This window comes from Erythranthe guttata, chromosome 8 (genome assembly GCF_056151865.1).
Source record: "Erythranthe guttata isolate IM_541 chromosome 8, IM_541, whole genome shotgun sequence".
Classification (NCBI taxonomy): Eukaryota; Viridiplantae; Streptophyta; class Magnoliopsida; order Lamiales; family Phrymaceae; genus Erythranthe; species Erythranthe guttata.
Window position 1 is genome coordinate 121849 of NC_142540.1, and position 21335 is coordinate 143183.

Genomic DNA, 21335 nt, shown 5'->3' on the forward strand with positions numbered 1-21335 from the left:
GTTAATTTTGGAGGATATATAATTTGGTTTTGCCTGCCAATGCAAGGGGTCGTGATCGTTGGCGCCAAAGAAATATGGGCCTCGGATATCACACTAGCTAGGTTTAATTATATTAATTATCTAAAATCGTGACTCACTCTCCCCATACACAATTGAACATGCTGCTTATGTCTTGTTATGTAATTACTACTGTCTATGATGCAATAAATAAATGGACCACATAGAGAGAGAGGGGGGGAATGCATGTGATGAAAAGCAAGCAAGCAAGCAGCTTTATTAACTACTTTTATGAACAAGTAATGGATGGATGGATGGATATATCATATGTGTATAAATAGACAGACGACAGTGGCCTGCTTTCTCTTTTCAATGTAATAATGCATGTGATCTCATCTCAATTTAAGCCCCCTAAAGCTTTTCTTTCATAAAAATCACACAAACCAATCTCATCAGTCACAGTCACATGGGTGATGGACAAAAGGAGTGCATGCCAATCTGTTCTACTACGAATATAACAAATTCAATTAAACCAATGGAGGAGTTAATTACATGTTGCTTTTTTTTTTTTTTTTTTTTTTTAATTAGGCCACTCATAAACCTGGTGCTTAATCAATCATATGTGTAAAATATAAGTAAGTGGGTGGATACCAGAAATCAGTAATCGTCGTCACAAGATCTTTAAAAATGGGCCCCCACCCCACCCATTTGGAAGGTGACAAACAATTTTCCAACTGGTAGACACCACACCACCACTCTCATCAAACTTTAACCCCACTCACTACCTCTACCTACTTTTATAACTTTATTATTATTATTCTTCAATTATTATTATTATTATTATTATTTCTCACCAACTTAAATTGCATCGATGAGTAGTTCTCTCTCACATGCAAAACGAACTTAAATTGCATAGCATGCTGTGAAAACATTAAGTGAACAACTTGAGAACAAAGAGACATGCATGCATGCATGCTATAATTGGAGGAGGAGTTCTAAACATACATCTGTCTGTTTCTACTATTCTATATTCTTAACTCATCAGTCGATTGTGAGTTGACTCATTTTTAACACCTTATACGAGGCAAAGCATTATATAAAAAAAAGGGAGAGTAATGTTGTCATTTATCTCAGCATTTATTACCAAAAAAAAAAAACTAATGTTTATTTTCCATCCACCATCCTCACAGAAAAACAAACACACATTTTAGTTCAAAAGATATATGGCATCAGAAATAAGAAAAAAGGAAAGGAAACAAACAAAATATTGGTCTCCACCACCTTGTCCTTCATTGACCAAGCAAATCAGATGGTACTCTTATATGTTTACCTGCACATCCAGAACAAGAACCGAGTCAGATTGAAAGCAAGATATCCCGTTATAAAAGGTGAAGCACCAATTTTACCACAAAATAAAGAACTCACAGTTATGGTACCGACATAAAAAATTAAGATGCAACCATAGTCGCGTAGACATTGGTCTTCACTCCTACTAAAAAGTATTTACTTAACTAGGCTGATGCAGATTTTGCCAACTATGGTGAAAGCTCATAAGAAATTTTTTTTTTTTTTTTGTTTTTGCCATAGCATATGAGTAAATAGAGATACACCTTAACTTCCCCTAAAATGATTGTATTGTGGATGCACATGCACATCATCGCAGTCTGTTTGATACTAGTTCAAATCAAAAATAGGCCTTCTTGATGCTACAAATCCTTAGAATTCTTGTCACTATCAAGTTTCCTGATGGACTCATTACATACTCTTCAATTTAACCTAGTTCCCCACCAGCTTAGCTTGTATCAAGGAAGGACTAACACCCCACTAGTACAACATTTCAAACTTCCCAACTGTGCTCAGCAACTTAATATACAAATCAGTGATGCATTTTAACTCATTTCCAGCTAGCATTTATAGATTCAGATGATTACTGCATATTTTGCCAAAAAAATTCTCACTCAATTATACTGAACACAACAGCTATTCATGCACTAAGCAGGCCTCATAAATAAACTTTCTAGGAACTATATAATGCCAATCACGTCAATTTAAAGGAAACATAAAACGGGAAGAGTTTCCTACGATTCTATTCTATTTATTACTCAAGCAAAACAATAAAATAGACATGCATGGGACATATTTACAACAATAGAAGATCACTAATATCAGTCTATCACTAAACAACAAAAGTTTTGTTAGTAAGAAATTGCTACGACTCTATATGATTCTTAAAATTAATCTAGAGATGATTATATAAATCAATGTCAGTCGAGATGCAGATAGCATTCATTCAATCACTTTTGGCACTTTCCTCGGTCATCGTTTTACTGAAGCTCAAATCTAGAATCATATAGAGTTTTGAATGCTCAACTACTCCAGAAAAAAACTTTTAAACAAATAAATGTTATCCTGAATCTACATAACATTCATTCAATCATTACATAGTAAACAACAGTCACAAAACAAGACAATACTGGTAAACAGGTATGCTAATTAATAGATCCAAAACTAGAATGAACCTAACATGAAGAAAATCATTCGAAAATCATTGGTCAGCATTAGATTGAAAAAAGAATTGCAATTCATTTCCATCAAAAAAGAAGTAGCCAGATCTACATTCTAGGGTTTGTAAGACAAGTGCAATAAAGAAAGACAACTTACTTTCCCAGGTGCCTCTGCACAAACCGAGAGTTCTTCGCATCCTCCTCTGGCAACAATCAACAGAATCGTCGGTACAGCTATAAATTTATGCACAAAACATGAAAAAACGGGAAAGAACAAAAAAGAAAAAAACCTGTTAGGCCGAGGGATAACTTGGTGATGATGGCTCCAGTAACAGCGAATCCCACAAGGAAAGGCCAATTGCGATTCCATTCTCTTCTGAAGAACACTGGCCATGGATCAAACTTCCTCATCTCGCCGCAGTCGTTGCGTTGATTCGATTTGCTTTGCTGGTCTCTCTCTCTATCTCTCTCTCTCTCTCTCACTTGAAATGATCGACCGAGTTTAAGAAAGGTAGAGAAATCAATTGGATCAGTGAGCCCAAATTGCCGTCTTGTATGGGCCTACAAATTCAGCTGATAATGTTTCTATTTCCCAAATTTTGAAACTAGTGTTTATTATGGACTAAGCCCAATAGGCCCATTTATCCCAAGTGTTGAAAACGAAATTGTACGAGTGTGGAGTGAGTATCCGACCGTTGTTGTACGCTTCTGCTTGCCCTAAAACAACCGAGGTTAGAGCGATGGGGAAGAAGAAAGGAGATGAAAACCCTAAGGCAAGTGAGAATGAAGAAGGCCGCAATTTACTGGGGTCACCGAAATTCAAGAAGCTGGAGAACGGCCGGTTCAAATGCGTAGAGACCGGTCACGAGCTGCCAGCCCACGCCAGAGACTCCTACGCCGACTCCAAGCACTGTCGGCTTGGTCTCATCGACTCCGCCCTTTCCCGCAATAAGCCTCCTCTCAATATGTTCCAACAGGACCCCGTTTCTCGGTAATTCCTTTCTCCTTAAAAAAGTTTTAATTTTTTTCTCCTTTTGGATTAAGTAGAAGAAAGGCAGGAGCTTTCGAGATCAAATCGTATTAGTATCAGTTCTGTTCGGATTCAAAATAAGCGTCAAGTTCGGGTTTCGTTCACATTGATATGTATTGAACAAATTCACACTTTTTGGATTGTGATTGGCTCAAAAGTTTGCAGAAGTTAATTTATCGCATTTGGGGGGTTTTTGTTGTTGCAGTTCCAAGTTAATATGCAGATTAACTGGAGATACTATTAATAAGTCGGAGGAGCATATATGGAAGCACATCAACGGGAAGCGCTTTCTCAACATGTTAGGTTTGTCTAATAACTCAACTTCATGGAACTTGTCAATTTTTTCCCCTGAAAAGTGAAATACTGAAACTGTTGGATGTGCTTCAGCTCATATGTTCTTTGGTAATGTGATCAGAAAAAAAGGAGGCTGAAAACGAGATACCAAACGGAACAATAATGGAGCAAGACGAGGTAAAAGAAAAGAAGAAAAAGCAGAAAAATGCAGATGGTGGTTTGATTAAGAAGAAAAAGAAGACTGTGAAAGAGGAGAAACCTGTTGAAGAAATAATCAACGAAGTTAGGGATTCTACAGAGAAGAGTAGTGATTCAGAAAAAGAAGCTGACTTCTGGATGCCTCCTGCCGGGGAAAGGTGGGACCATGATGATGGTGGTGAAAGATGGGGCTCTGATTCAGACACCGATGAAGCTGCTGAAGAAGGTACGTACGTCTTTTCTGGTTAAAATGTATCTTGATTGTGTCATTATATTGAGTGGTATTGTGCAAACAGTATTTTGCCAACCTTCATAGCTTGAAGTGCACATATCACTGAAAGTTCATTACATAAGAATTGCTAATTTTGAAGAAATCTGAAGGTTGGGCATTTTCAAGCTTTAGCCACCGTGCTTCGAAAAGGCAACACATTTCATTTGTATATCCATAAAGTAACTATCCATGAAAACTTGATCCTACCAGAATCTGTGAATTACGAAATCTGTTTGATTCTTAGACTAACTATTAAGATTGGTGACTTTAATTTGGTGTATAATGTTCTTTTTTTGTCTTATACCAGTGGCCGAGGATGAAGAGGTCATGCATGAAGCTGCGGATCTATCCAAAAAGTACGTGCAATTGTTTTTCTAATTTTCGTCACCTGTTCTTTTTACCGTAGAGTTTGGAGATGCTGCAACAGAAAAGCAGCTTAAAAAGTGTAGTGCACCTAGATAACAGCCCTTGCTTTTAACGAGAGTTGACTTCTCTTGATAAATTTCGTTGTTGTTATCCAACTTGCAGGGCCAAGCGGATGTCCTTAGAAATTGGACCTAGTAGTTTTGCATCAAGGAAGAAGAAAAGGAAGACCAATGTTGATAATGTGTAGCAACTTAGCTCCAAAGTCGATGCATGTCTTCACATTTACCCTTCTGGATAATGAATGGGCTTAAATCATCTGAAAGAGTGTAGAAGGATCTCTGTCATTGTTCTTTCCTTTTTTTTTTTCTGACAAATACTGTTTGTTTTAACTTTTAATTATTAAGAAATATATTATAGTTTCTCTTTCTGAAGTACTTTTGGTTATCAATAAGCTAATTTATTTTCTTATGAGAGCCTTTCGGATGCAAAACCTTAATAATTATTTCATTCTCCCAAATTTTATACTATTTTTATAAGATCAAAATTTTATTAGATTTTTTCATATATATATATATATATAGTTGCTGCTTAAGAATATACGATGGGAGTTGATCATATACTTGAATGAATGTGAATAGGCAAAGAATGGTACTCAATAAGTATAGTTGAAAGTATTTAAACTAAAATTCATGAACCGAGTTCTTTATTCCATCTGTCTATCCTATCTCTTCAAAACCATGCATCCATACCCCTTCTTCATTTATTTTTCCTGTAGATAGTGATCATCAAACTCGGACATGAACCGAGTTCAGGAACGCTTAGAAGAGGCAGTCCCGAAGTAGCGATCACCAAACTCTCCCATGCCTGGAATCACTTGCATATCTTTGTTCAGTGTTGTATCTATCTCCGAAGTTACAATTTTCAGTCTTGGAAATTTACTACACACTGTGTGTATTCCTTCAGGAGCCTGCATATATTCAATTCATCGACACAAACAAAATGTTACAAATTCAGAGTCTAAAAAATAAACAATAATCGAAGTGCAATATCAATATAATGAACCCACTGCAATGAGGTTCAAGAAGATTATGTTGGACTCAGCTACACCCTTGCTCAGCAGCACAGAAATTGCTTTGACGGCAGAATTCCCTGCATCATCATTTTACACCAAATTATATATTTAGACAAGGATTGTTATACGATCACGACGAAAACCATTGTTCATGGAAGAATGAATACCTGATGCTAGAACAGGGTCGAGCAATAGCACGTTGCGACTTGCAATATCTGATGGTAGCTTTTCATAAATCAGCTGCCTACCTTTTTTACCGTCTACGTGGATCAGGATTTTGCCGATTTTGATACCTTTACAACATGCTCTCAACGCATTCTCCATACTTTCCCCACTATGTGCCACAAAAACTCATGACTTTATTTCCAAGGATAAACAATTAAACAACTAGTTTGTCAACATCTTTCAACCTAGTGGAGGTAATTACATTACCTTCTAATGACAGATACACCACAAAGTCTTTTACAGAAAACGACTCCAGAATATACAGATCCTGCGAGCATATGAAGAGACGAGGGGAGAATCATTCTAGCAACTTCAATTTCATTATAATAGGTTTTGATAATGCCATGTTTTTAAATAATTAGCAACCCATTGATTGCTTGCTATCTTTTCTTGGAAAATCTTTCAGTTCATTACCTGTTGGAGTAGTGACCTGTTTTTCTGTAAATGGGAGATGGCCAAGACCGTGTTCCACAACCTAGAAATATGAAAAACCATTTTTGCATTATTAAATAAACGAATAAGACCTTACTATAAATTTTTAGTGACCTTTTATATACCAAGCGAATAAGTCGATCTGCATAGAAAACAAAATCATGCTTGGTTGTTTTTGTGTCCCTTACGAGTGTGTGCATCCCTCGTATCTGCCAAAAAGATTTTATTTTGATCAAATTTTCTCTTCATTCTGTTTATAAGTAACAGGATCCAAAATATAAGTGCAAAAAAGATATACCTGGAATGTTGAATGTATAACAAAAACATTTGGATATATCTTGCAGAGGTCGTGTTGGCCTAGCTTTGTACGAATATGCTGTACTATTAAGTCAATTGCAACGTCATTATCTGCTCCTCGAGGAATTATAACATCAGCATGTTTCTTTGATGGAAGTATAAATTCTTCAAAACTTGGCTTTACGAACTTGGCATACTGCAAAGAGAGTGTGTGTACGTGTTAGCAGCTCTAAGGCAAATCATTAATACAGAAAATCATGTAATCCTGTTAGTGAATGAATAAGCTAAGAGGAGTGTAATACTAACTTGGTCAAGAACGTTCTCAACGTTTCTGCCTCTCTCAACAGTATCACGTTGTATCCTCCTTGCAAGACGCACATCTGAATCTGCATTAGCAAACGAAGTAAGCATCTGATAATATGATTTAGTGGATGATAGGAAAACAAACAAAGCATAAAGCAAGGAACCTGTATCAACAAAGATCTTCATGTTCATAGTGTCACGTACACGATTATCGTGAAGAACAAGGATTCCTTCCAAAATTATTACGTCAGCAGGGTTCACCTGCATAATTAAACAAGTCTGATCATGATAAACGGAAATACAGTGCTACAACTTTTATAACTCTGGTAAAGGTGATGATGCCAAGTAGTAAAACAGCATTAAAAGACTTTGAAATTTGAATATACGGAAAATTGTAACTAAAAAAGGTTTAGTTAAGTACCAGGCGAGCTGGTTCAACGCTTTTGTGGATCTTGAAATCATAATTTGGTATGCTAACTGCTCTCCCAGTCCTTAATGTTTCCATGGATGAAAGCAGAAGCTCTGTGTCGAACGCATCTACAGAGAGAGATCCGTGGAGCTATGATTAGTATGTCAAGAAAATGCAGAGATTGGATAATACAATATATATATATGTATATATCTGCATTGAGTGAGAATTGGAGAAAATTCATACCAGGATGGTCAAAGTTGTACTCACTCACTTTTAGTAACTGCTCATTAGTGAGGGAGCGATAGAATGCATCCTAAAAACAATGAAAATCAGATACAATGTGACTCTAAAAACACGTATAAGAAACATGTCATGATGATAATTGATAATACATACATGTGTTATTAAATAAATAGAATAGAATAGAATAGATGGGGGGGGAATGAATTATGAATTACTTGATTAACAAGAACAACACGTTGATCATGGAGCTGAGAGATAATCATATCGCAAACAGTTGTTTTGCCTGATGCAGTCCCACCAGCAACACCTTCAGTCACAAATCAATCAAAAAACAACAATTTTGATAACAAAAACAAAAAAATCATCAGAATTTATGACTAAAGAATTAACAGAATGTTGCAAAGAACTTTTACCAATGATGAAGGGAAGCTTGAGTGGAGTACTCTGTGAATACTGATTTTCATCCCTCTTTTTCATTTCAGAATCCATAATCCAAACTTGATTTTTTTTTATTTTTTTAAATCTCAGAAGAAAAATTTCTCAAAAAAAATATATCCGGAAATCAACTTAAAAGGCAGAAGAATTCATTAAATTCTTTGTTCTCAATAATAAATTTTACGTTAGCTTGTGAAAGAATCTGCGTACACAGGAAGGATTAAATTGTTGCTGAATAGGGATTAGCGGGAAATTCGCGCATATGTACACGTGGCCTCCAAACCAATTGATGGGCTCTGCCTGAACTAATGGGCTTAACTGCAAGACCTAATTGGTCCAATTCCATTTTTTCAGTTTTTTAAATTTTCACAGAAAGCACTCCTAAAGTATTTCTCAGGATTCAAATAAATATCTGGTTTTTGGCTTGAATAAATTCATCCCTTATAATCCATAAATACCAAAATCCACGTCAACCTTAATTTTATTTAACTTTTCATGATATATTATAGATAGATGATGAACTAGAATCCATCTATCTGCATGTCTTTAATTCAGGATGTAATATAATAGCAGAGGAGGATCAAATGTATAATTTTTAGACCTTTCACAAATATGCACTTTTGCATGAACCGTTGAAAATGGAATACAATCCTCATCATTAATTTATAAATAAAACAAGACAAAAGGGATTTAACTTCCCACCTAACAATTACTACTAGATGGAAACAGCAGATCATATGTACGGCTGAAGTAAAAACCAGATTTATAACTCCGAATCTTCGTCCCACAAATTTTTTCTTGCAATGAGAACTCTTTCTTCAGTTGTAGAGAGAGCATCAGTACTAGGTTCCACCTCGGAAGACCATTTGTCCCACTTGAAAGAAGCCAAGTATTTACGTATATGATTTATTACAGCAGGTTTGTCTCTGATGATCACAAAACCTTCTGGTCTTAGCATTCTGTCCATTTCAATCAACAGATCTTCCCAGCTGCAACCTCTCTCCTCTATCTGTGAAAATGCTGACCATGCATGTATCAAGTCATACGTACGTGGGTATGTTGAAAATGATTCACACCTGCAAATTCAATGTACACTGGATTACCACAATATTTAAATTATGGAAATCGAATCTTTCGGACCAACCAGTTTTCAAGACTTGTCAAATTGATTTTATCATCTCCTAGTGAAATGAGGAATCGCCACCCCCCATTGGGGCCCTATCTAAGTTTGCACAGCAATGTCAATAGAAAGAGGGTTTTATTATATTATATTGAAAGTAGGACTGTTGTAAAAAATAAATGCTTACTTACCAGTCATGAACTGTTCCAATGAGGCCTCGATCATAGATTATCTTCAATCTGACAGATGCATTAACTGGAGCTACGTTCATCACCCAAACATCCTTGTCTTTTAGAGCAGCAGCAAATCCCCCGAGGTTTGAGTTCATGTCCATTACATTTCTGAATGAGTTCCTCTGTATAACAGATTTCATCTGTTTCCAATACTCTGCCACTCTGAATTGCCATACGTCCTGCACCATGTAGCCATTTGATATTAAGATTAAGATACACAAACCACAAGTTTAGCCAAAAATTAAAGAAATAAATTTCTCGTGGATAATTTTGGATGGGAACAATCCAGCATTTAAGAGCCTTACTGTGTCTTTCTGAAATTCCTCAACGCTTATACCAATTTCTTGTAAACGCGGTGGAGCAGTTGTAAGCCTTTGTGGCCAGGGTTCGAGTCCACTCCCCTTCTCCCGATGCATTTCTGTTCTCCATAAAACATGGGCATTTAAATTGTTAAATCAAGAAAAGGAAGATCAGATGACCCTCGGGTAGATTTACACAGAAAATATCTAGCCATAAGAAAAATACAAGTTTAATCATTTGCGAGAATCATGAATTTCTTACGATATTCACAATCTATAACTGTTTATAATCAATATGAATACAGGCACTACATGAAATAAATAAAACAAGTTCCAATCAACTTTAGATGACACAGAACATGCAGGGTATTTTCGTCTCTCGGAATAGCTTCAGATTAGATTAGCATAAAACTTTCTTATTATGAAAAGCACCATAGTTGTTCAACTTGAATTTTCTACATACTTACATCAGTAGATAATAAGACAACAAAAAAAGATACATACTTGTTGAATACGGGGTGATGCATGCCTTCATGAGTACATTCCACGTTGCATCTGGATCATCATCGGAGCTACACAAAAGTGGGAGAGTTCCGAGAGTTCGTTTCATGTAGCAACTATTACTTAACGGCTTAGCCCACACCACCGTTTGATCTCTCCTAGCAACAACTCTCCAGCACATTCGTCTCAAAAGGTCATACATAGAATCCCAAATTCTTCGATTTTCAACATCATGTAAATACGCTTCTGGCGATGAATAGACAAAGTACCCACCTGGTCTCAACAATCTGTCCAATTCCAACAAAAGAATGCCATCTCTCTGAAGCCAATCAATTCGGCAACGAGAACAATGAGCCAATTCAAAAGACCTACTCGGATACGGTAGTCTTCTTGTCCCTAAAACACCTAAAGTAGCTGGTATACCCCTCTCCAGTGCAAACTGTATTTGATTCTCATGAACATCATTAGGAGCCAATGACATGGTTACGATGTTAAGCGGGAGAAGATATGCTCCAAAACTCGCAACCCCACAACCAATGTCAAGAACACTTCGAATATGGCCACCACGATCGAGTCTTTCACCAGGAAACTTAAGCATCTACACAAATAATTAATAGACAAATTAGCGATAGAGCGACACGAGAAATATTTCAAGATTGGCTAAGCTATAGATGAGCGTACCCCTGCGATAGCTACAATGTATTTGTCAGCTCCATTATGAAAATGAGTTCCACCACCTGGAAACTTAATCTTCTCCCCATCCACAATCATCCAATTCTGATCCGACTTCTCACGTGCGAGATGTGTGTGGGGTATATTTGACTTCCAGACTTGGTCACGACTCGCAGGCCATCTAATTGGGATCTGGACTTCTAACAGCAAATGCCAAAGGAATCAAAACGGATAAAGATAATGGCATAATTATATCACAAATATCAGTTGCATCGCTACAAACAGGGTCCATCAAAGGACAATCTTGTGTTCTAGATAAAAAAGAACAAACCTTGTAGCCAATGGGAGCAGGGATAAGGCAATTGAAACGGCGCTCCGGAAGCGGGCAATGCCTTTCATAGTGCTCCATTAAGGTCAAATTGAGCTTAAGCTTCATTTGGTATATTAAATGCCTATCCAAACATGGAATCAACTCCGAATATCTCAAATCACAAACCTAAAAAAAATGAAGCTCGCGTTAAAAGCATCATTAATTGATAACTCGAACATTAAAATGGTTTGTTTGGTACAATGTTACATTACATATGAATGAATGCTGATATTCGCTCTCTGTAATTAATCAAAACGATAGTTACTTACCGGAATGCTTTTCGGAATATCAGGATTGTGCTCTTCGTCGTCAACAAACAGTTCATCAAAATCCTTTTTGGCAACAAATCTGCCGGTGACGGGGTCAACGCCGTCCTCAAATGATTCGTCGCCACGTGGCAAACCAGTGGAAAACAGCAAGCTATTGTACAAACAAACAAACCCCAGAAACACTAATAACCCCATGAACACATACTTGAGCAGCCTTGCCGAGCGAACAGTCTCACTCTTTAGCTTCATTTTGTTTTGTTCCTCTACAAATAAATTGAAAAGGAAAAAAATGAAAAAGAGAATCTGGGTTTAGCTGAGGTTAATTAAGAAGGTAAAACCCTAATCCACCATTGCTGCCGGAAGAAGCAAGCAACCATAAAAGAAGTGAAGTGAATTAAATCTGGTGTATTTGTTTTTTGGGGATTTTGTATGTAAATGCGTGGTTGTTTTCCTATGTATGGGGAGAATAAAATGTGGTTGAAAACGGAAGTCGGACCGTTGAAAACGGAGTATATATACTATGACGACGGCGTTGAACGCCGCCGTTATTTGTGCTTTGCTGCTTACTCTCTGTCTATCTGTGTTTTGTTTTTTGAGCCTTTTTTCTCATTGTGCCCCTGCCCCCTCCCCCGCCCCCCACACTATATTAATATCTACACATTAATTAGTAGTATGTGTATTAATTAATACTCTATTCTAATATTCAACCGTTTTTAATGATTTCTTAATATGTCTACCAATTTTTTTTTTTTTTTAACATAAGCGACACAATCGATATAACATAATTTAGGTATTGTAAATAATTACGTATAGATTTGTTATTTTTTTGCAGCATTAAATTAATTTTCCAGATAAGGAAAAGTTATTATTGGTTAGGTCAAGTGGAGTATGGATAGTATAGTCTTTTGAGGCAGACATGGTGGATTTTGTTTATTTCTGGCTTTTATCCAATTCATCCACTTGTGTCCCAATATTTTATTATGTTTTCTTTTGGGGTCTTTATTTTTTTTTTTCGAACAAAAATAAATATATACACAAAATATAAAATGAATAATGGATGTCATATTTTCAATATAAAATATGGAGGAGATAGTAGTAATTTTACTCATAGTCCAAGCCGGTTAAAAAAATATATTATGGATCTAAAGTAAACAAATTATTGTTGTTTATTTAGGAAAAAAAATATTTAATTGTGTTGTGTGTGAATAAACATAAACATAAACAAGATGCAGATGCAGATGCGATTCGTGTGGTACAGCTAACATGAATAAAATGTCATTTTCCTTTTCCTTTTTTTGGAGAAAGGTAGCTCATGTGGTTTGTATTTTGTGCATCTCCACCTTTTACCTAATTCATGTCAAATCCTCCAAATCAAGCCCAATTCACCTCTTCTCTCTATATACATATTTAAACATCAACTTATGAATTGCCTACTTATTTTTTTTCCAAACACTTCCAACCTTGAGAAATAACCAATTACAAAATAAACATATATATATATATATATATATATATATATATATATATATATATATATATATATATATATATATATATATATATATATATATATATATATGTACTTTTTTCATAAACTTTTGCATGTATCAATTTATTAAATAAATACCCATTCTTTCTTCACACACATTTTTTCCTTGAAGAATTTCCTTGATTTGTCATCTGGCACTATAATAAATCTCGCTTATTATGGTCGTCAATCACCATGTTATGTTGCTTCGAGATTCGGCCACAAATCTTTGCTAATCCACATCGATTGGGATCGGTCCGCCACTGTTGGACCGAACTCCCCATACTCAAGGTCATTGGGCCCAATAAGGAATAGAAGCTAAGTCCATCGAGTCAAGACCTCAGGAATGATAAGTACCAAGATGGACGGAACAGGTGTTAAGAAGTAAGAATAATAAGTAGTAATCTGCGAGCTCGTGGATAGCTGTTGAATAAGTAGATCTGAGGATAATTTCCATAAATGAATAAGAAAGGGGCCTTAATGGTGCGAATTTTGGTCCATCACAAATCATTTTATAGCCCATTTATTAATGGGCCAAATTATGATATAGAATTTGTTGGGCCCAATTTACCGTTGACTTTTTTCATTTCACAGTGTTAAAATTTGACAAAAAGAGATCTCAACGATCAACGTTTTCTGAGAGTGGAATAAGCTGTTAATTGTGATTTGACTACTAAAATGAATTAATGGAAATTAAGAAGAAAGAAACAATTTTGCTGAATAAAATCTGAAATTGTTAAGTAATGAAAGGAAACTTCCGTTGTTGAACAGACTTTCCAGGAAAAAGTTGACCCCCTTTTCATACAGTGCTTTCTAGAATCCTGCAACAACTTCTGGAAAAGAGAAGATCTTGTGGATGTTGCATTCATGTTTTTCTAATACCGATCTTAATTTTTAACCAATGCTGTTGATTTGGGTAATTTTGCTTTCCATTATTTATGCTGAGCAGTGAAGGAGCTGTAATTTTTTTCTTTCTTCCTGAAAATCCAAGTTTCAATTCTGCATTTTTTTATGCGTGTTTGTTTATTATTACCGACAAATTACAGGACTAGGTATTTATCTGGCGGTAAAAAGAAAGAAGATAGACTTGGTCTCAAGGGGTTTGTGTGAAGTCGGCGCGCCGCTTGTAACTTGTAAACCAGTAAGTCGTTTCTTAATAGCTGCTGCTTAATTTAACACGTCATTGAATCTTCTTCTCACGGCAATACATATAACATTTTATTACGTAATCTATTTGCAAAATTAGGCAAATATTGTTCTTCAGCCAAATATTCGGGTTATGCTTTCTTGATACAAGTGAATTTTGTTCAGGTTTTACAGATTTGGTGTGCTGTTGTAATAAAATTTAAAGGGGTTGTTAGATAAACTGGTTTGATGGGAAACAAAAGCTCTAGCCCTAAGGATGGGGGAAGTTGGAGGCAATCTTCAATGGGTCAGTCTCCATCTGCATCTCCATCTCCATCCCCATCTCCATCTGGTTGGCAGCACGAATACGGTCAATCATCGTACTCACAATATTCTCAAAACTACCCCGTTCAGAATCCTTATCCTGCTGGCTATCCACCACAGAATCAGTACTATCCTCCTCAAAGTTATGAAACTCCATCCCATCCTCCCCAAAATACCGGGCCTTCGTCTCAACTACATGTACCACAAAAGAAGAAGCTTGACAGGAGGTATTCAAGGATTGCCGACAACTATAATTCATTACATGAGGTGCGTCTACCGATTTTTTGTCATCTCGCCAAACTATCACAACTTTTTTCAGCAGCTATCAGTTGTCAGTGCCTGAATTTGCGTTGTATTGTCTAAATTCATATTGCCATAACAAATAATTGAATCTCATCGGAAGTTACAAATTATCTGGTGTGAATGGAACAAACCGTGCATCTGAATCTCTTTAGTATTTTGTATTTTTACAAATGGATTGACTGTGAAGAATATTATTGTGTAGGTTACTGAAGCTCTGAAACATGCTGGTCTCGAATCTTCCAACCTAATTGTGGGGATTGATTTTACCAAGAGCAATGAATGGACAGGTTCAATTTCTTCCTCATGTAGATTTCTAATTAAGTATTAAGACTTATGGACAATATCCTGAACTTGGTCCCATCTTTAGGCAAGAGGTCGTATAACGGTCGAAGCTTACATCATATTGGAAATGGTCTCAATCCGTACGAACAAGCAATATCTATTATAGGGAAAACCTTGGCGGCTTTTGATGATGACAACTTGATCCCCTGTTTTGGATTTGGAGATGGTAGTGCACCATAAACTTTTGTGTGTGATTCTGAAATTTGTCGTGTACTTGCCCGAAATATTAATATCCGTTTATCTTCGCAGCCTCAACTCACGACCAGGATGTATTTAGTTTCAATTCCGATGACAGATTTTGCAACGGATTTGAAGAAGTCTTAAGCCAATATAGAGAGATTGTTCCAAATCTGAAACTGGCAGGTGAATTACCTATTACCCTATTTTCCGGAGCATACTACGGAATGCTTATTAAATTTGTGGCTTATACTCATGACTTTGCTACAGGTCCAACATCTTTTGCACCGATAATTGAGATGGCAGTGACTATTGTTGAGCAGAGTGGAGGACAGTATCATGTCCTCCTCATTATTGCAGATGGACAGGTGTATATTACATTGCATATATATATACCTTGTTCACACTCTTGGCTTGCTTTTATAATTTCTAAGCAACATTGTCCATTGTTGTAGGTTACAAGAAGTGTTGATACTGAAAACGGCCAGTTAAGTCCGCAAGAGCGGAAGACTGTTGAAGCAATTGTTGAAGCTAGGCAAGTTTTCGAAAAAATATTTTCGAATTATATTTGTACACTTTGCATGTTCATAGAGTGATGTTCCTTTAATATTAGCAGTAAGTTTCCGTTATCGATTATTTTGGTTGGGGTTGGAGATGGCCCGTGGGACATGATGAGGGAATTTGACGACAACATCCCTGCTCGGGACTTTGACAATTTCCAGGTCAGTTTCTTGCACTTTCAGATTATGTACTACTTTTCTGATAAGTAGGTTCTTTCAGTTCGACCAGATTGTCTTTAATGAGGTATTCTTTTCTTCAGTTTGTCAATTTTACGGAGATTATGTCCAAAAATGCGCACCAGTCTCGAAAAGAGACAGAATTTGCACTTTCAGCATTGATGGAGATTCCATCCCAATATAAAGCAACAATGGAGCTCAATTTGTTAGGGTAATCTTCGCTGTACCTACTCTCATTGCATTTGTGTGTGTTTGTCTGGGGTGTGATTGCCTCTCTTCTCTGCGCATAACAATCTTTCTTTTAGTTACTGACTGTACCTTCAAGTGCATGAATTATTTATTTATTTATTTTGCACCATTTCGTTGATTTAGTCGACAGAGAGGAAACACTTCCGAGCGGATTGCTCTTCCTCCTCCAATCTATAGCATGGGTTTTTCTTCGGGTTCAAAACCTTCACGTGCCACCAGTTTTCAGCCTAGCTCAAGTTCAAAGTACGAGCAAAATGTTTCTGCTAGTGCAGCTCCTACTGCTCCAAGCTCTACTTACGAACACCAGGTACAGTGTTTATTTGCAAAATACGCTTATAGTAACAAACAATGTGTCTTTTCGAATATCACTCAGCCATCTGCAAGTGTTACTTTCTTATCATATATTTTATTTTAATTTACATTTATCTGTCTGTGGGTTTTACAGATTTGTCCCATTTGCCTTAGTAACCCAAAGGACATGGCTTTTGGTTGTGGTCATCAGGTAAATTTCTTTTTGTTGACATACTATCAGATGGTTATGTTAAGTAGATCCGTAAATATTATTTTCCTACTTTGTCAGACATGCTGTGAGTGTGGCCAAGACCTTCAACTATGTCCAATTTGTCGCAGTAGAATCGAGACCAGAATAAAGCTCTATTAGATTGCTCGTTTGCTTCCTTCATATTAACTTCAACATCAATTCTTTATTTTCGTTCCGGATGTACAAAGGTGATCGCTCGGATGCCCTTTTTGGTCTTGACGCAGTACATACGAAGCATTTTGCATCACTATTTAGTTGGTATATCTTTGTATTGTTTTTGACCTATATAGAAAAGATTGGTGAAATCAAACTGAACGTAGTGCGGATAGGAGTTTCATTGCCTTGATTTTTTTTGTAAGTGAGTAATCTTTTGATTTAATTTCGCAGTACTTGGAAAATCAGGTTGTTCTTGTTTATCAATGATGTAATATATATGAATTTGTTTGGTGTTTGCAACTGTACATTGTGGATTTCATGCATTCTGTTGGATTAGGTATAAAATGGTTAGTTATGATGGTTAAAAAGAATAGTCAGACGGTGTTTGTATGTTGCACCTAGGTTTGTCTGCTCCTTCCTACCGATCTTATTTTTTACGCAATGCTGCTTATTTGGGTAACTGGGTTTTCAGTTATTTTGCTGAGCACCGTTGAGGGTGAAGGAGAGTGTTTTTTACTACAGCTATCATTCATCTGGCTTTTTTTAGCAATATAGTCGGACATAAGCTAAACCCCAGAACTGGCTTAGCGCACAGAGAATAAAAACAAAAGCGATCTTTATAGGTAGCCAGCCAAAAGAGGAAACTGTAAAGAATAACAAACAGCAGGTACTGAAAAAGAATAATAAGCAACGCGCGATAACCAGAGAAGAAGAAAGCACTAATCTAAGGATCGTAGATGATAATCAACAATCGAGCCCCCCTCAAAACTTGAGGTGGAACAAGTATAAGGACTCCCAAAAACGTGAACAATGAAAAGTCAAAACTCCAAGGATAACACTCTGTAATGCAAGATCTGTACCAATCAGGTTAGTGCTTGAAAGAAGACGACATTGTATGGGTGTTGCGTCGATTCCATCTGTTGCTTTTATTGATTATATATATCTCAAAACGAATCATTTTTTGGCGTGTTTGAGAGAACATATAGACTTTGTCTGAAGGGGTGTTGGTTGAAGTCAACCGCTGCTTATTACAACTTGTAAGTCTTTTTGTAATCAGGGAAGCTTTCTTTCTCTTTAATAGCTGTTTAATTCACACGTCATTGAATTTTCTTATAAAAAAGGATTGGCGTGTTTTTAGGATCTTCTGTAAAGGTTTTTGCAGATTTTGCCGAGGTGCAGGGAAAACAAAGCTGTGCTGTTGTAAGAAGAATTCAGTGCTTGTTTGAAGAACAACTGACTTGATGGGAAATGAGCACTCCAATGATAGGAATAAGGGAAAAGCATCCATTAATCCTAAAAAGAATGGAAGAACATCCGATCCTCCTCCAAAAAACGGAAGTACATCATCCAATCCTCCTCCAAACACTGAAAGTCCATCATCTGATCCTCCTCAAAATAGCAGGCCTTCTCCTCCAATTCATGAACCAGAGAAGAAGCTTGGTAATATGTGGTATTCAAGGATTGGAGACCACTATAATTCATTATATGAGGTACACACACACACACACACACACACACACACACATATATATATATATATATATATATATATATATATATATATATATATATATATATATATATATATATATATATATATATATATATATTATGTCTATGGATTTATTGTCATGTTGCCAAATTATCACCACTTTTTCAGCTGCTATCAGTTATCAGCTGGGTTCAAATTATTCTAATGTTTTGCATCACTTTCTATAAATTTAGATATCTCAATTTTTCTGTTTGATGAATTGATACAGTTTTTGTTCTTTTAACATTTATAAATTTATTATTAAATTGAAATTTTCTATTTCTTAAGTTTTTTTTTTTTTTTTTTTTTTTGTGAAAATGGTTTGAATAAAGAATATTTTGCTCAGGTTACTGAAGCTCTAAAACATGCTGGTCTGGAATCTTCCAACCTAATTGTGGGAATTGATTTCACTAAGAGCAATGAATGGACAGGTTCACTTTCTTCCTCATTCAAATCAGTAGATTAAGAAATGTAATTAAGCACTAATACAAATTGTGGACAGTAGCCTCCTGAACTTGATCTCGTATATGTTTAGGGGAGAAGTCGTATGGTGGTCAAAGCTTACATCACACTGGAAATGGTCAGAATCCCTACGAACAAGCAATATCTATTATAGGGAAAACTTTAGCGGCTTTTGATGAAGACAACTTGATCCCTTGTTATGGATTTGGAGATGGTAAACTTTAGTTCATGATAAACTCAGTAGTTTATTCCGAATTTTGTCGTATACTTGCCCAAAATTTAAATATTGGTTTATCTAATTGGCAGCATCAACCCACGACCAGGATATATTTAGTTTATCTCACAATGGCGCCCCTTGCAATGGATTTGAGGAAGTCTTGAGCCAATATAGATTCATTCTTCCACATCTGAAACTGGCAGGTTAATTACTTATATCACCCTACTTTCTGAAGCTTACTATATGTTGGAATGCTTATAAACATTATTTTATGGCTTACACTTACGACCCTTGTGCAGGTCCAACATCTTTCGCACCGATAATTGAAATGGCAATGACTATTGTTGAGCAGAGTGGAGGACAGTATCATGTGCTACTCATTATTGCAGATGGACAGGTAACCTTATATCATTACATTATTAATGCTCATATATACCTTAAGTTTGAGGTACTTCTTGCTCTTTTCTTATATGATTTGTAAGCAAGGTTGTCCATTTTTATAGGTTACTGGAAGTGAAGATACTGAAGGAGGAGGCAAGTTAAGTCCGCAAGAGAGGAAGACTGTTCAAGCACTTGTTGATGCTAGGCAAGAAGTTTTCGTAAAAAGAAACATATTCTTGAATTATGTTTGTAAAGTTTGCCTTGTTCATATTGAGAAAACATTTATATAATATTGCAGCAAGTTTCCGTTATCGATTATTTTGGTTGGTGTTGGAGATGGCCCGTGGGACATGATGAAGGAATATGACGATTATATCCCTGCTCGTGACTTTGACAATTTTCAGGTAAGTTTCGTGCTTCAGATTATGTAACTTTTCTGATAACTGGCCCTGTGTTGACTTCGACTGGGTTGTCTTTAATGAGGTATTATTTTCTTTAGTTTGTCAATTTTACAGAGATTATGTCCAAAGATGTGGAACCGTCAAAAAAAGAGGCAAAATTTGCTCTTTCAGCATTGATGGAAATCCCCTTCCAATATAAAGCAACCATGGAGCTTAATTTGTTAGGGTAATTAATTAATTTTGCTCTCCTTGCATATGTGTGAGTTAGTATATATATATATATATATATATATATATATATATATATATATATATATATATATATATATATAGATATTTCCATGTGCGTGCATGCATTGATTATATATCCACTACTCATTATTCGTTGTTCTGGTTATTTAGAGAAAGGAAAGGATACCATCCCGATCGGGTAGCTCTTCCTCGTCCTTTCTGTGGTAAGTTTTTTTCTTAATCTTGAAATTAAATTAATTATTTATGTAGATGATCAAGTTCATAACTATCACTTGGCAATGCAGTTCCTTCTGCTCCAAGCACTAGTTATGAACACCAGGTACCTACATCTCTTTATTTGCATGTGTTTAACAACTTTTATGTCATATCTTTTATTTTTCATTTTTCGTTTATCTGTCTCTGGTTCTTATTACAGATTTGTCCAATTTGCATTGCTAACCCAAATGACATGGCTTTTGGTTGTGGCCATCAGGTAATTAAATAATTTCTTTTTTATTAACGTAAACAGTCATACGGTTATGTGATTAAATAGTCCATAAAGAAAAGAAAATAAATCTTGTTTCTCAGACATGCAGTGAGTGCGGCCAAGAGCTTACAGCATGCCCAATTTGTCGCGGTGATGTTGAGATCAGAATTAAGCTCCATTAAGTTATTGGTTTTGAACTTTGAAGGGATCCATACGGATTTGTCCCAATTAATTTGGTTGTGTATTTTCTTTTATTGTTTTTGAGGAATTAATTAATTATTGGTGAACTCAAACTGAAGGCAGTGGGGATTGGAGTTTGTTTTGGATTGATATTATTGTAAGTGTGAGTCAAATCTATTACATCTTTTGATATTGTTTGGCAGAAGATCGAAAATGGGGTTGTTTTTGTGTATTAATTAATGGGTTGTTTTATCATTTATGTTTGTCCAAATAAGGATATACGATGTAAAGTCAAATTTATATTTATATAAAAAACTTTCTTTTCGGCCCCTAAAGATGTTAATGTGGTATTAAATTATGGTATTCAAGTTCTTCTAAGCTAGCATATCATTTTCTGGCGGATAATTAATTAGGTGGCTA

At 35.9% G+C, this 21335-nt stretch overlaps 6 protein-coding genes across 12 annotated transcripts; 3 read left to right on the plus strand and 3 right to left on the minus strand.

Annotated features, from left to right (window-relative positions):
- Positions 1 to 1110: 1110 nt before the first annotated feature.
- Positions 1111 to 2928, minus strand: LOC105970180 (ATP synthase small subunit 6, mitochondrial). 2 transcript variants are annotated; one of them, XM_012994984.2, is made up of 3 exons: positions 2792 to 2928; positions 2659 to 2704; positions 1111 to 1327 (listed from the first exon to the last, which is right to left on the minus strand). In XM_012994984.2, the coding sequence occupies exons 1-3, from the start codon at positions 2910 to 2912 to the stop codon at positions 1324 to 1326; spliced, it is 171 nt and encodes a 56-aa protein (XP_012850438.1). In that variant the 5' UTR covers positions 2913 to 2928; the 3' UTR covers positions 1111 to 1323. The 2 variants fall into 2 exon arrangements, with proteins under 2 accessions (XP_012850438.1, XP_088677537.1); XM_088821411.1 differs by lacking the exon at positions 1111 to 1327 and having other exon boundaries at positions 2655 to 2704.
- A 313-nt stretch (positions 2929 to 3241) lies between these two features.
- Positions 3242 to 5091, plus strand: LOC105970170 (Surfeit locus protein 2 (SURF2)). Its single transcript, XM_012994972.2, has 5 exons — positions 3242 to 3492; positions 3737 to 3834; positions 3947 to 4249; positions 4602 to 4650; positions 4823 to 5091. Exons 1-5 carry the CDS (start codon positions 3242 to 3244, stop codon positions 4905 to 4907), a joined length of 786 nt encoding a protein of 261 aa, XP_012850426.2. The 3' UTR covers positions 4908 to 5091.
- A 231-nt stretch (positions 5092 to 5322) lies between these two features.
- On the minus strand, positions 5323 to 8273 carry LOC105970586 (uridine kinase-like protein 5). Its single transcript, XM_088821403.1, has 13 exons — positions 8058 to 8273; positions 7860 to 7951; positions 7645 to 7714; positions 7411 to 7526; positions 7154 to 7250; positions 6993 to 7072; positions 6688 to 6882; positions 6515 to 6598; positions 6372 to 6432; positions 6165 to 6225; positions 5900 to 6066; positions 5727 to 5809; positions 5323 to 5627 (listed from the first exon to the last, which is right to left on the minus strand). The coding sequence occupies exons 1-13, from the start codon at positions 8131 to 8133 to the stop codon at positions 5469 to 5471; spliced, it is 1341 nt and encodes a 446-aa protein (XP_088677529.1). The 5' UTR covers positions 8134 to 8273; the 3' UTR covers positions 5323 to 5468.
- A 391-nt stretch (positions 8274 to 8664) lies between these two features.
- Positions 8665 to 12348, minus strand: LOC105970159 (S-adenosyl-L-methionine-dependent methyltransferases superfamily protein). The gene is made up of 7 exons (XM_012994962.2): positions 11544 to 12348; positions 11236 to 11400; positions 10914 to 11096; positions 10236 to 10830; positions 9738 to 9850; positions 9391 to 9611; positions 8665 to 9155 (listed from the first exon to the last, which is right to left on the minus strand). The coding sequence occupies exons 1-7, from the start codon at positions 11790 to 11792 to the stop codon at positions 8843 to 8845; spliced, it is 1839 nt and encodes a 612-aa protein (XP_012850416.2). The 5' UTR covers positions 11793 to 12348; the 3' UTR covers positions 8665 to 8842.
- A 1298-nt stretch (positions 12349 to 13646) lies between these two features.
- Positions 13647 to 17325, plus strand: RGLG2 (RING domain ligase2). Of its 4 annotated transcripts, none has more exons than XM_088821400.1 (13): positions 13647 to 13987; positions 14118 to 14212; positions 14369 to 14787; positions 15026 to 15110; positions 15191 to 15331; positions 15415 to 15528; positions 15613 to 15710; positions 15798 to 15877; positions 15959 to 16064; positions 16163 to 16290; positions 16452 to 16635; positions 16774 to 16830; positions 16909 to 17325. In XM_088821400.1, exons 3-13 carry the CDS (start codon positions 14446 to 14448, stop codon positions 16987 to 16989), a joined length of 1416 nt encoding a protein of 471 aa, XP_088677526.1. In that variant the 5' UTR covers positions 13647 to 13987; positions 14118 to 14212; positions 14369 to 14445; the 3' UTR covers positions 16990 to 17325. The 4 variants fall into 4 exon arrangements, with proteins under 4 accessions (XP_088677526.1, XP_088677525.1, XP_088677528.1 ...); XM_088821399.1 differs by having other exon boundaries at positions 13665 to 13987; positions 14383 to 14787; XM_088821402.1 differs by having other exon boundaries at positions 13665 to 13987; positions 14423 to 14787.
- A 281-nt stretch (positions 17326 to 17606) lies between these two features.
- Positions 17607 to 21250, plus strand: LOC105970053 (E3 ubiquitin-protein ligase RGLG2). 3 transcript variants are annotated; one of them, XM_088821405.1, is made up of 14 exons: positions 17615 to 17892; positions 18012 to 18062; positions 18188 to 18515; positions 18903 to 18987; positions 19092 to 19232; positions 19325 to 19438; positions 19535 to 19632; positions 19739 to 19821; positions 19915 to 20020; positions 20116 to 20243; positions 20420 to 20472; positions 20554 to 20588; positions 20685 to 20741; positions 20837 to 21250. In XM_088821405.1, exons 3-14 carry the CDS (start codon positions 18267 to 18269, stop codon positions 20915 to 20917), a joined length of 1230 nt encoding a protein of 409 aa, XP_088677531.1. In that variant the 5' UTR covers positions 17615 to 17892; positions 18012 to 18062; positions 18188 to 18266; the 3' UTR covers positions 20918 to 21250. The 3 variants fall into 3 exon arrangements, with proteins under 3 accessions (XP_088677530.1, XP_088677531.1, XP_012850312.2); XM_088821404.1 differs by having other exon boundaries at positions 17607 to 18062; positions 18178 to 18515; XM_012994858.2 differs by lacking the exons at positions 17615 to 17892; positions 20554 to 20588 and having other exon boundaries at positions 17932 to 18062; positions 18178 to 18515.
- The last annotated feature ends 85 nt before the right edge of the window (positions 21251 to 21335 follow it).

Excerpts from the sequence above, each read along its gene's own strand:
- LOC105970170 (XM_012994972.2), top strand. The coding sequence starts at position 3,242 with ATGGGGAAGAAGAAAGGAGATGAAAACCCTAAGGCAAGTGAGAATGAA. Across the intron at positions 3,835-3,946 it reads GCGCTTTCTCAACATGTTAG|AAAAAAAGGAGGCTGAAAAC; the intron begins GTTTGTCTAATA and ends TAATGTGATCAG. Across the intron at positions 4,651-4,822 it reads GCTGCGGATCTATCCAAAAA|GGCCAAGCGGATGTCCTTAG; the intron begins GTACGTGCAATT and ends TCCAACTTGCAG.
- LOC105970159 (XM_012994962.2), bottom strand. The coding sequence starts at position 11,792 with ATGAAGCTAAAGAGTGAGACTGTTCGCTCGGCAAGGCTGCTCAAGTAT. Across the intron at positions 11,401-11,543 it reads ATATTCCGAAAAGCATTCCG|GTTTGTGATTTGAGATATTC; the intron begins GTAAGTAACTAT and ends CATTTTTTTTAG. Across the intron at positions 9,851-10,235 it reads CATCACCCCGTATTCAACAA|AAATGCATCGGGAGAAGGGG; the intron begins GTATGTATCTTT and ends TATGGAGAACAG.
- RGLG2 (XM_088821400.1), top strand. The coding sequence starts at position 14,446 with ATGGGAAACAAAAGCTCTAGCCCTAAGGATGGGGGAAGTTGGAGGCAA. Across the intron at positions 16,065-16,162 it reads GGGACTTTGACAATTTCCAG|TTTGTCAATTTTACGGAGAT; the intron begins GTCAGTTTCTTG and ends TCTTTTCTTCAG. Across the intron at positions 16,831-16,908 it reads CTTTTGGTTGTGGTCATCAG|ACATGCTGTGAGTGTGGCCA; the intron begins GTAAATTTCTTT and ends CTACTTTGTCAG.
- LOC105970586 (XM_088821403.1), bottom strand. The coding sequence starts at position 8,133 with ATGGATTCTGAAATGAAAAAGAGGGATGAAAATCAGTATTCACAGAGT. Across the intron at positions 7,527-7,644 it reads GTACAACTTTGACCATCCTG|ATGCGTTCGACACAGAGCTT; the intron begins GTATGAATTTTC and ends CTCTCTCTGTAG. Across the intron at positions 6,067-6,164 it reads GGTGTATCTGTCATTAGAAG|TGGGGAAAGTATGGAGAATG; the intron begins GTAATGTAATTA and ends TGTGGCACATAG.
- LOC105970180 (XM_012994984.2), bottom strand. The coding sequence starts at position 2,912 with ATGAGGAAGTTTGATCCATGGCCAGTGTTCTTCAGAAGAGAATGGAAT. Across the intron at positions 2,705-2,791 it reads GTTATCCCTCGGCCTAACAG|AGGAGGATGCGAAGAACTCT; the intron begins GTTTTTTTCTTT and ends GATTGTTGCCAG.
- LOC105970053 (XM_088821404.1), top strand. The coding sequence starts at position 18,267 with ATGGGAAATGAGCACTCCAATGATAGGAATAAGGGAAAAGCATCCATT. Across the intron at positions 18,988-19,091 it reads TAAGAGCAATGAATGGACAG|GGGAGAAGTCGTATGGTGGT; the intron begins GTTCACTTTCTT and ends GTATATGTTTAG. Across the intron at positions 20,473-20,553 it reads TCTTCCTCGTCCTTTCTGTG|TTCCTTCTGCTCCAAGCACT; the intron begins GTAAGTTTTTTT and ends TTGGCAATGCAG.